Source organism: Pollicipes pollicipes, unplaced genomic scaffold (genome assembly GCF_011947565.3).
Source record: "Pollicipes pollicipes isolate AB1234 unplaced genomic scaffold, Ppol_2.1 Scaffold_4881;HRSCAF=5763_pilon_pilon_pilon, whole genome shotgun sequence".
In the NCBI taxonomy this organism is placed as follows: Eukaryota; Metazoa; Arthropoda; class Thecostraca; order Pollicipedomorpha; family Pollicipedidae; genus Pollicipes; species Pollicipes pollicipes.
The window spans coordinates 35,115,246-35,127,732 of record NW_023596576.1 but is presented as its reverse complement, the minus strand read 5'-3'; the positions used below and the strand labels follow the sequence as shown (position 1 = coordinate 35,127,732).

At 46.1% G+C, this 12,487-nt stretch overlaps 1 protein-coding gene across 1 annotated transcript in view; it reads left to right on the top strand.

The window, feature by feature from the left end:
• LOC119100301 (glutamate receptor ionotropic, kainate 2-like) overlaps positions 1-10,405 on the top strand; it is a 37,191-nt gene extending 26,786 nt beyond the window's left edge. The window contains 4 exon segments of the mRNA XM_037223407.1: positions 3,927-4,069; positions 4,625-4,857; positions 5,132-5,247; positions 10,235-10,405. Of these exon segments, the coding sequence (XP_037079302.1) occupies positions 3,927-4,069; positions 4,625-4,857; positions 5,132-5,247; positions 10,235-10,405 (663 nt within the window).
• Positions 10,406-12,487: the final 2,082 nt, after the last annotated feature.

Below are 12,487 nucleotides of genomic sequence, written 5' to 3'. Positions count from 1 at the left end.
GCGTTCGCCTAGCTCAGAAGCACCTGAATATGAATTTACAGCTATATGGACATAAGTGTGAATTGCAAGGAGTTATCTTGATAATAGCTTATTCAATTCCAAACAAACAAATGTGGAAAAGTCCCTTTAAAACGCATTTCTGACGATTTTTGACCATGGATCACCAGGAATCAGGGACTCAGGAATTTGATCCTGAAATATACGGAGCCATTACGCCACGGACCACAAAACGGACTGTGCACAATCAAAATAGACCTCTTCATAGTCCCAGACCAATTCTGCCCTAGAACTTCCAACGTTTATGCATCCTCAGCAACAAGTTGCTGCAAATTTGTTGCCCAAAGATGAATCAAAGCGTCAGAACAAACGCTTGTAGCTGGGAAAAAGCTGTATATTTGATGGGGGCCACCTCCAGCGTGGCAACAGCAGCTAGGCAGGTTCATAGGGTGCTGTACAAAAAGGCGAAGGCGCTACAACAAGAAGGAGACCTGAGAGGCCGCCGTGGCGGCGGCAATAAATGATCTACAACATGACAGAGAGCCGTGAGATAAGTTTTGCGAAAGGGCATAAGCTGACCTTTGCAGAATGCCGTGTAGCATCAGCACGATCAGGCGGCAAGGACAACTGCTATATGATTTGCGTATAGACTGTGAGGTGTGCTGATGCGTGCATTGATGTTGACTTACTATCGCTCCATTCAAATTTAACTCCCGTTTTGTGCTTTATAGGTGGAAAGTTACGTTACTTTCCGCTTCTTCGTAGCTCGGTTAACACATCTTGGCAACATCACATGGTCCTAAGACCTGACATGTCACGTGAGCTTTCTTTCTGCGTCACCAACTGATGAATGAACTTATTTTCTTGGAAAATGATGCTACGATTGATGCTGAGACTACGCAAGGACAGAGCCCATCAAAGGGTGAGAAAAGGAAAGGTGAGAGGGTCAGCAACAATGGGTGTTAAGGGAACAAGTCCTCTAGCTACCATCATCGATTGATTAGCTTATTAATCACTTTCATTGTGCACGCTGGATTGCGCCTCTGTTTCCAAAATCTTAGGTCTTTGCTCGAGTATGTGTCATTTTCACTTACCTTAGGATGTTATATAACCCAGGCGGCTGTTCTCGAAAGATTTCAAGAATCACAGGGGATGGTGCAGGACGACTTGGGGAGGGAAGCAAACTACCCAAAAGGTATAATGCTCCATATTGAGTGTTACAGCATTGTGAGCATTGAGTGCTTCGCATAATTCCACTTGTGCCTTGTGAACTGTTTAAGAAATTAAACTATCGGAATGGGCATTTGCTCACGCTTGCAGCGCATGTGGGTGTAACTCGCTCAATATTGCAAGCCGTTATACAACAATGAAATGATAAAATAGCCCTGGTTTTGGAAAGTGACCTGTTTTTCACGTATAATGAAAGACAAATGGAAGCTCTTGATATTTTTCCGTCAAAGATTCACATTTCAGGACACACTGATTCGTAAAACCTGGACAACAGCATGGTAGTTTTTCATGCTCACATATGAAAACGCACGTCTCATTGCACCACGTATTTTCATGGAGCGTGTGATGCTGAAACATGTATATCGCCGCATCTGATCACATAAAATTCAATTAGATTGCGCTATGTCGGCAGGAAATCATTTCGGTCATCACCAGCACTGGACGGCGCATCTGCAAAATATAATGACAACGACAGTACAACAACAATATATGCATACACATGACAATATATAATTCCTTACATGATTATTTGTTACGTTCGTTAGGTCATAGTGTTATGTTGCACCAGTTTCGGCAAAGAAAAAAAGAGCTTTGCCGGGCTGCCGGGGCTTCGATTCGATTTTTTGTTTTGTTAAAGCCAATATTCTTTATAGTTTTTTTTAAGCTACATGGGACACTTTGCAGTCCATTCGTATTTGGTGTCAAATATTGGTCGTTAAATCGACATTCTATGGGAAAAGATGTCCGTGTGAGTCCAGTTCTGAGGTACTCTTGTTCGGTATTGCTATACTGTTTGTATTACATGGCCAGATGATCTATAGACGGATGCCTGTGCAAGCAAAGCTTTTCCCGCGCAGAGTCAATAGCAATACCACAGAGGGACGGTAAAATATTTTTGCAGAACCGATGACCGGCATCCTGAAAAAGCGACCCGAGTGTCATGTCCGCCGATGCCACTAGATAGGCAATAGGCAACTAGATACCTAATGCCACTAGATAGGCAACATCTATGCTGAGGTGTTAGCAGACATGTACAAATTGGAAGAGGGGCATCAACTGTAATATCTTGTAAAACAAAAATAGCAAGAGTGTTTACGTATTGAATTTCTTTAAGAATCCCACTTACCTACATCACAAAATAGTTAATCATCAAATATTAGCGCCACATAAAACTATTAAACTTCAACCATCAAGTAAGTTTGACAGGGCTGCGTCAAAACGTCCAAAACAGACAGACAAAAAATGTATGCAGTTATTACATTACAGTGCGTCTAGTCGCCCTTTTCTATCAGCCCAACGACTCATGCAAGGAATTCCACTCACGCATGTGGCTCGTTGCTCATTTTTCTTTTGTTTAACGAATGTGCGCGCAATCACTTATGTTATCATCGTCGATGGAGGTTGGAGGAGGTCGACGTAATCATCGTCGATCGATGATGTAATATTCTATGATGTACCAACAATGTTCATTTTGTTATCTGTTTATTTGGGTGTGTTGACGCAATCCTGGTGACTTGACCTGATGGTTAAAGTTGAACAGAAATAGTTGAGCCGCGTCGGGTCGGGCTCGGCTCGGCTGGGAATACTATGAGTTATATTCTTCCGCTGCCCAAGACTATTCCATTCTGTATACGTGGCCATAATTTCTGCTGCCATGCCTTTCATTTAGCCGTTACATTTGCATAGTTCAAATTTATTTGACGTATTGGCGGTGCTTGTCGTCACAAGCTCAGTAATTCTGCTCTACTGGCTGGTATACATAAGTAACCTGTAATGCGTCTATTGCATACTTATTGATGCAATAACATGCATACACTGAGTTTTTTACCTCCCTCACATCGTCTCAACTAGCCGCACTAATCCACTTTTAGTCCGGGCTTAAATCCAGAATGTCTTCTGGGTTCAAACATTCCTGCCTGACGGGGTCCACCTACCATCCCAGTCATGGCCACCCTAAAGCACCGTCATATTGTCCTTGCATGTTTATATCATCGGGCTATTTAGTGCCATGTGCAGACGTTGTAGCCACGTGATCTCACCGCCGGCCGAGAAGGTCGTATTGGCAGACGAGATGCCAAGATAGATGCCCCGCCACGAGGCTCGTTGCTTGGAAGAGAGAGCCCATCCAACCAGAAATTATAATTTCAGGGTTATGGGATGAGGGAGAATGGATAACGGTGGGGCAGAACTACATGCGCCTGAGGGATGGGGGTCAACCGCCGAGCCTTAACTCGCGCAGGGATAACATGCGGGGTGTGCGCTAGGCACCCGGTGGGTGTGCCCTCCAGGGGGCCTCTCGGCCCACCCATGGCTAACGCGTGCAGCCTGCCACGGACAAGCGGGGTGTCGTGAGGATGCAAGATGAAGGGAGGTAGAGGATAAGAGAGTCCGATGCCCTCACCCCCCGCCACGGGGTGTCAGAAAAAGTTGGATATCAACGTTGCAGACGTCCGGACGATGCATTCAGTGAATGATACATTATGATGACGCTCTCACTGATGCGCTTCCAATGAATGTATTTTTATCGTCAAATTCACGGTTGAACGCGCGCTGTAGGCCAAATGCGCCGGACCCTAGTCATGACCATTCCAACTGCAGCTCCCGCACGTCCTCCCAACCTTGCCATTTGAGCTGCGTCCTGCGCGAATTGCGTCGCCGAACATAAACGTGGCGCCTGCGGCGTCGGGATCGGCCCGCAGATCTCATCGTACACGGCGAACCTGGCGGCCTTCCTGACCGTGGAGCGGATGGTGTCGCCGATCGAGAGTGCTGAAGACCTGGCCAAGCAGACTGAGATCAAGTACGGCGCACTCGAGTCCGGCTCCACCAAAAACTTCTTCAGGTGAGTGGCGGCCAGGGGTGCGGGGCATTGCCTTTTTTTAATCAGTGAGGACAGTTTTGGTCAAACAGCCACTCATGGGTGGTTGTTTCACCAGAGCTGTCCTCACAGTGTCTCACGTGCCTGACAGTGAACCCTTCAGACACGGAGGCTGCTTGCAGGCAAGGAGAAAAACGTGAAAAATTCAGCTCCTGTTAGAGCTGCCAGCAAGCATTTTTCTTCATAGAAAACTCAAGCGACCACACTGTATCAGCGATCAATATCCGCAGGTCTGCGAACTCCCAGATACCACCATTTTGGTTCACTGGTGCTGGACACACTTGGGCTCGTTCCACTCCATCAGAATCAGGCGCGAGTCAATTTTCAAGTACAGGTTTAAGTTCGATGGAGTCAAGCCAATGCTCATTAATTTTACAGGAATCAGTTGACCCTGATTCCACGAAACTTTGGTTGAGCCCGGAGCCAACTGACTTGTGTTTGGCTTCATCAGAAGTCAAGTACAGATCTGGTACCGCGGGCCACCAGAGTGGCTCAGCCTCTGCCCTCTTCCGGTCACAGGGACTCCAAGATCGCCTCGTACCAGCGCATGTGGTCGTTCATGAAGTCGGCGAGGCCGTCCGTCTTTATCAAGAAGGCGTCAGAAGGTGTGGAACGCGTGCGGAGCTCGCAGGGCCGCTACGCCTACCTCATGGAGTCGCCGCAGCTGGAGTACGTGGTGGAGCGCGACTGTGACCTGGTCCAGGTCGGCGGCCTGCTCGACACCAAGAGCTACGGCATCGCCCTGCCGCCCGGTACGGCCGGGACGGGGCGGGACGGGGCGGGACGGGACGGGACGGGACGGGACGGGACGGGACGGGACGGGACGGGACGGGACGGACGGGACGGGACGGGACGGGACGGGCGAAAAGCGGGGTCGTGGGACGGGCGGCGTCGAGCGGGGCGAGGCTGTGTGAGTTGTTTTTTCTCGTTGAATGCAGTCACTTGTCAAATATGCATCCATGTATAATGTAAGGCTTAAGTATGCCGCGTTCCAGGCGTGTACAGTACTGTACTTTGTTCTTCCAGGTTCTCCATACACTTCAACGATCAGTAACGCTATCCTGATTCTGCAAGAAAACGGCACATTGCACGCGCTGAAGACCAAATGGTGGAAGGAGATGAAGGGTGGCGGGGCATGCAAGGTGACACTGAAAGGATTGACCTTAGTGTCAGGCATATCTTCACCGAGGATCTGCCTTTTAAAAGGAGTGTCCCACCTTTTGAGCATATTCCAAAAGCGTACTCTGGTGCACCTCAGCACCATTTAGTTTAGTAATACAATTGGGCAATGCCACCACACACCGTCAACATAAGATGATAAGGATATCAATTATAATTATTTTCTTGTCCAAACCGCGCTGGCAACGCTGTGTAACAGCACTTCACTTCTGCAACTGCAGATGTAGCGACCACCGTCGTCATGACGGCGACAAAATGTGCTATGGGCCGTTGTCAGCTTTGACGGGCTAAAGGTACCAGTTTTGAGCTGTTCACTTTCCTAGGGGTGGACAGGAAGTTCAGTGAGATATCTCCCGTAGGAGAAGTTAAAATTGAAAGTCTGAGCTATTCAGAAGGATTTCGAGGCAGCGGGTATTACCGATCAAATCGCACGCGCCTGATCAACAACAAGAAAAAAGTACAAAAAAGGTGGTTTGCGTCTTTTAATGGAAGCGCTGATTTTTACATCAACCGATGAGGTGTCGGCGGCAGCACACGACTCAGGAATATCTGAATATTTGATTGGCTGGCTTCTGTGCGAAGAAAATAAATTTTCAGTCGAAATCTACCGCTGTCACCTATGCCGCATTTCTTGTTTGTTCACAGAACTCCTGCTTTGATAACAATTCGTTGCAACGTTCTAATACCTCTTTTTGTCGAAAGCAGTGCGCATATTTAATTCGTTTGATGAGTTGCCGATACGCGTCTGATTAACGGCTTCAGTTACATCCATTACTTAATCACAGAGCAACATTGGCTGTCGCAGGCATGTCCGGAGCAGAGTCTGGCCCGACTGCCGAACACGGCACAGTACTCCGAATGCTATATATATATATATATATATATATATATATATATATATATATATATATGCTTGGGCCAATGTACTAGTGATCTTCAAGTTATTATGTCATTTTTGTCTGCCTACGACCACACGACAACGACGCAACTGTAGTGCCGTCAACATGCAACAGTGTCGCGGCTGCTCACAGTCGCGTTACCTCCGGGGACGGGAAGAGGTGGATAACCTTCCATGTGATGTTCACGGGTAGTGAATGGGTGTGGAGGCAAACTAATTTTGCTACCTCTGCAATGTTTAGAAACCTGCAGGAAAGGTGTAGTTTATGTCTCAAAACAAGGATTAGTTTGGTTGCTGTCTTATCTTCGTGCTGGGCGCTCGGTATAATCGGCAGAAAATTATCCGCTTGCTTTGGTAACCTGCGAACTCAACGCAAACAACTTCTTGAGCAGTAACTACTGGGGCTTTCAGTTGGTGAGGTTTTAACCGCGCCCGTCCGGGTAAAGTTAACTTCCCCCTACGTTTTTTCGAGCATAGGTCAAAACCAAACGCTCGCAGCGACAAGAAATTTTCAGCATCTGTTCATCCATCAATTTGGCATCCTTTGTGCGAGATTGGAGTCTTGATCTACTAATATTAGTGACCCAGGCCAGGTCAAGTGGTCAGCCTCTAGAAAATATGACCACACGCAACTTTTGTGTGGGTCACTGCCAATTATTAAAAAGTGGTGTGGTAGTGGAAGGTAATAGTATTGATCTAAATTTCAGATCTTGGAAAAAACGCAGGTCACTGACCTGAAGTCGGGTCAATGTCTGCTATTTTCGTGAATGATACCAATTTGTGCGCGTTTTTGCGTAGTTTTGGAGTTGCAGATGAGGAAAAGAGTAATAACTTGCATGCGCCACCATCAAATGATCACAGAGCACATGGCCTTGGCCCAGATCATGATTTATGTCTGTGGGTACCTTTTTGGTAAAACACAGGCTGAGCTCAAACTAGGCGGTTTTGCTAAGTAATTTTGGACGCAGAAATGAAAAACTTCACTGAAAACATGTTGATATATAATTTCAATGCATAATGTGGTTACAATAGATCATACAAGGTCATAGGAGGATATCTAAGGTCAATGACTCACGTAACCAGTCGCGGAAAGGCTAGATGAACGAATGCGACCGTATAACCACCTACCTTTCGTGTTTGTCTGTGAAGCTGATGGCGTCTAATTTTGTGCGCCGGTACTTGCTCTCAGTCTATTACAAATATATTTCGAGTGTCGAAGGGATTTGTGTAATACAGACAATACCTACGCGATCTTGAGTAGATATAGATGTCCCATACACTGCTTCTGACCACAAAAAGTGTTATACTGGTCACATAGACCCAGCTGGCCCTTCAAAATGTTTTATTGGGATAGCATATAAATTTGATTTAAGTTGGGGTGCAGCTGTTCTCTAGGTCACCTGAAAATGGTATTTTAGTGTCTGGAATGCTATTATCCCACAGCTGCACAGAATAAAATAAGTTTAACCAGACGGAGATTGTGAGGAAAGGCATCGTTCTTGTAGGCTACTGGTAAACCAATTTTGAGCGGTGATCTGATTTGACTTGACGCATGTGGGGCCATGTCGTTAATATCCATTGTAGTGTGTGCAACCTAGGTTTTGACCGTCTGCATCGGAACGATCATCTTTGACCTTTCATCGCCTCTGGGACCTTACATTTGGCCTAAGGTCAAACATTTGGGATGAATTGTTGATGATTTGATGAGACCTACAAAACGGCATCTTTATTTTCTTACACGGCGCCTGGAAGTTTGAGATCCCAGGGGAAAGTCAATTCCCCCCCCCCCCTGCCGGCGGGGCGCGGTTGTCTCAGACCCCCGGCCGGGCGCAGGAGGTCATTAATGACAGAACGCTGGTTCAACTCATTCGTTTTCTTTACTGTCTTGAAAAAAATGAGCTGCAGCCATCGAATACACAACTTTTCTAGGGGGTTCGTGACCCATGTTTTGAAATTAGCAACAAACCGTAACGCCTCTTTCGTCTGGTTAAGAAATGTTTAAACGCCATCTTTCTTATTGATCCTGGAGCGAGCTTTGAGGTACAGATAGTTTAGGAATGAGTGATCCACCTATTTATTTACTTCTTGGCATGTGGTAAATTAGCATGAAAATCTCAATTTCAAGGGTGTCCAAGTTTTCTGGTGTCTGGCTTCTGGCATATTTACTGCTACAGGGTATGCCAGAAACCAGAATTAATATTTTATTACGCAGGGAAATCGACTCTTAACACGCGCACGGGTGGCCGGCTAGATACCCTTCGCTCGGGTAGGAGGGTCAAGTTGACTACCCCATTAAGATCTCTGGAACTAAGAAAGCTAGAGACGCAAAATGTACAGGGTGCATTGGCCTGTACGTGAAATCACTTAGGTCAAAGTTGTATGTTCCTAGTTCATGACATTTGGGTCAAAAAAGGTCAGACGAGGTCAAGTTACAGGTTGGCCTCCAAAGTGTTCCCAGAACCTAGATAACCGTTTCTAAGCAGAAGGTCTCATAGTCATTCGAGGTCACAGGTTTGTTTTGACCTTGGTGTGACCTTTATAACTGACCTTAGGTTAATGTAATTTGCTCATTCAACTGTTGTGTTGCCTAAGAAAGCATCTCAGAGACGTATGGCTTCTTCTAACACTCCGTTGTTGGATCAGATTGCAGGATTCCCTAGAAATTACCTCCGCTGAAACCATGGCTTGAATTTGACCTGCCGTAGGTCAGTGAACTTACCAGGTACACCTAAATGTTTGATGCCAAACGATCCGCTATTCAACTGTCTACAGCTATGCAAAATTTGGTGTGGCTGTGCTGCGCCGTTCGGAAACCATCCTGGAAAAACCTTCGGGGGGTCAATTTGACCCCCACCCGAGCACATGTTAAGCCATTTTAAAAACCTGAAGCCAAATTCAGTTGAGAATATGTTTTTATCAGATGAATTTCATCAAATCAGATGCCAAAATGGGGATGGGATCATTTCATTTTCGTTCCAAGACCAGTTTCGTTGGTTTTGACGGCATTTTATGGGCTGCTTCTCGGTCGTGTTTTTTATCTAGATTTATTTTTTATTACATATAGATATATTTATTTATACATCTGATATGTAATAAATATTATATACATATATATATATATATCATATATCGATATATATATATTTTTATTTATTTAGATTCACTTATTGGCACCTTTGAAAGCGTGAACAGTACCTAGTACAATATGGTACAGCCGGCAATGTACACCAGTTGTGCATGAACTTGAATTGACTGCGTATGCGTTACAGTGCCTTCAGATTTGGTCAGTTATGGGTGGTACAAAGCCCACAGTAGGGTGATGACAAAGGAATTTGTGTCGCTTTGCACGGATATCGCACCCAATTTGTCTTCTTTAAAGCAAACACACCGCCCCTAATCAGAGAGCAGGATTGTTATCTTACTTTGTAGAGATGACAATTACGATAACGACGGCATGCGGTAGGTTCGAACACTGGCGGCACGATGCCGACGTAAAGAGGCCCTCACGACAGACCAGGACCTTTTGTTTTTGCTTTTCGAAAAGTTGCTTTTGCGAACTAATGATTGGTGGAATTACAGCAAACTTTGCAGATGTAAGCGAGATAACAATAAAACAAATGAGATAACGCAGCATACTGATCCAATAAGGTAGATAACTTGGAGAAAATCTCCCTGCGTCACAATGGTAACGATTGGGTCCCGGTGCACGCACGCCCACGTACGATTACGATTATCACTCGGGGCTGCATAGCATAGCTGTTTTCATTAAAACATTCCATTACATTATAAAGATCACTTAAAATGCGTAATATGGTGGAGATGTTTATGTCAGATGTGATACCGTTTGATTGAAAGGATCCCTAATCACTGAAAAATAGCATATTGACCGCAGATGAACCGTGGTGTCTTAGGACCGTTGTCATGTAGTGATAATGTCCAACATAAGACACAGCTTAATAAATTACGAACTGTTCAGGGATGAGGGGCTCAACCGGAATCGCTTCCCTCCTGCTCACCCAACTAACCTCACCATCGGGTGGCTTGCCGCGCAGCGGAACGCCAAGAAGAGCTCGGCGGCGGCTAGTGAACTGGGTCTGGACCAGGTGGGCGGCGTGTTCGTGGTCCTGCTGGCCGGCATGGCTGCTGCCTGCTGCATCGCCATCTGCGAGTTCATCTGGAAGTCCCGTCAGCTGAACCAGGCGGCACATGTCAGTACGAGTTGAGGACCCGGGCAGGAGGGTGCAGCTTGATGGTGTCTTTTCTCACCTGATGCCACAGGCGTAGGAAGGTTTCAATACGTGGGGGGCAAGCTCAGGGTGTACCTCAGCATCTTCCTCTGGAAAGCGGGCCCGATGACCGGGGGGGGGGGGGGGTTAGGGATGGAGATTGTTATCGCTCTTTATTCAAATGGCATGGCTGCCATGCTAGATATGCATCTAGAGCTGCTTCTCGCTGGTGCACAATCTTGCTTATTCGACTCGTCTGTCATTTGCCAAATAAGGCTATCCAGCTTTCCAAGATCATTCGTCCACTTTAATCTCGTCTTTCCCGGGGATGCAAAATTCCACCAGCGGGCAGGCATTTTGGGTCATCAAGGAAGCATCCGCCTTCACAGTGTGGACGCCAAAATACGGTCCGGATATAGGCTGATGAGAATTTTGAAAGTGGATCGATGGCTTGCAGTGCGACAGATGTGTCTGCTCCTTCATTTCGCTAGCTGCTTTTCAAGAGATAAAACTTGCAGCAGAATTTTAGTCGGAAACAAATTCTGACACTTGAAACTGTTAGAAACAATGTTACAAAAGCCGTAAGACTGATGATTCTCTTTTAAGAACTAAGCCACATGATGAGGCCCATCTGTCATATGTTCCCTATCTGGACCCTGCTCCTGTCGCAGTCGGTGGCCACTGCCCTGGCCCGAATGTCTCCCGCATGGCTGACTGCAAACTGACCGTATGGCTGCTTTGCTGCATACTTTTGGATCAGCTTTACTGCTACATGGCGTATGAAACATGTGTTGAACACCTGCAACAGCATCTTTTTCTGAATGATCTCCCCTGACACCACACCATCGCAGAAAAATAGCCTCCGGGAAGTTGTCTGCCTTAGGAATGAATTGGCCCAACGGACACTTCATTGCACATCATGGAACGTATACGACTTGATCTGCTTTTGCGTGTAGGCAGGGGCGTAGCCAGGGCTTGCCAAGAGGGAACACGAGGTTGACAAAAGCCTATCTTAAGGTGATCCTCAGAAATCCCGGGATATAGCTTGCTTGTTAACAAGCGACACCGTTTTCTTTGTTTTATGGTTGTTTTTGTCTTGTAACCAGAACAGAAACCAGAAGCTACCGTGAGCTCAATTTTGTTTGTGTTTTGACGTCAATAAACTGCAGAAATCAGGCGATGAACCACTGCATGGAGTAAATCACCGGTGCTCTTAATTTACAATGGTTAGTTGACTCTTTCTAAGCCGATATAATTCAGAAGCTTTGTCAGAAGTTTTTGTCCGGGTTCCACAGACATTGAGGACATTGCGAAGGTAGATTGTAGATCGATATGTTTGATCCAAAGTTGAAAGGTGAAAATTTGATTGTAGATCGAGTGGTCAACAATGTGCATTAACATGGCCAAGCCATGTTTGTCTGAAAATGTATACCATTCAGCCAAAATCGATCACTGATACAATTTGTTTCACGTGTTTTTTAATACGCGCTCGCAAATCTTAGAAACAAGAATCCTGACAGTTGCAGGCGTCTCCATGGCCCGCTGACCGTTAGCCCAGTGGCTAACTTTTAGCCGTGGCCCCTCGGTGGACAAAAATGATGACGCTTCTGTATTGACTACCTTCAAACACTTTAATCGGCTAGTAATACCAGTTGTGTGACGTAATTTTGAGTATGCGCACTCGAAAATCCTAGAAATACAAGCCTCGACCCCAGGCGTTGCAGTCTTCGTAGGCCGCGCGGCGTCGGTCTAGCAACTAATACTAAGTTGTGGCCAACGGGTGGACGAAAATGACGACGCTTCTGAAAAGGTATCCTTGAACGCTTCATGACATCAGTTCCTACATCTAGAGGACAGTCTGAGTGCATATTTCACGTGTGCAATTTTTTGACTGACGAAAAGAACGGATTGGCCCTTAAAGCACCGCGAAGTGGAGCTGGAATGTGGTGGTTGAACTGAGAGAGTGAACGCAGAATCACTATTTTTCGTGTTTTTGCAGCCATTTATCTATCCAGAAGACATATTAACACGGCGCCCGCCGTCTGGTCGCACTTGCAGTGACCGAAACTTTTTGGTTTT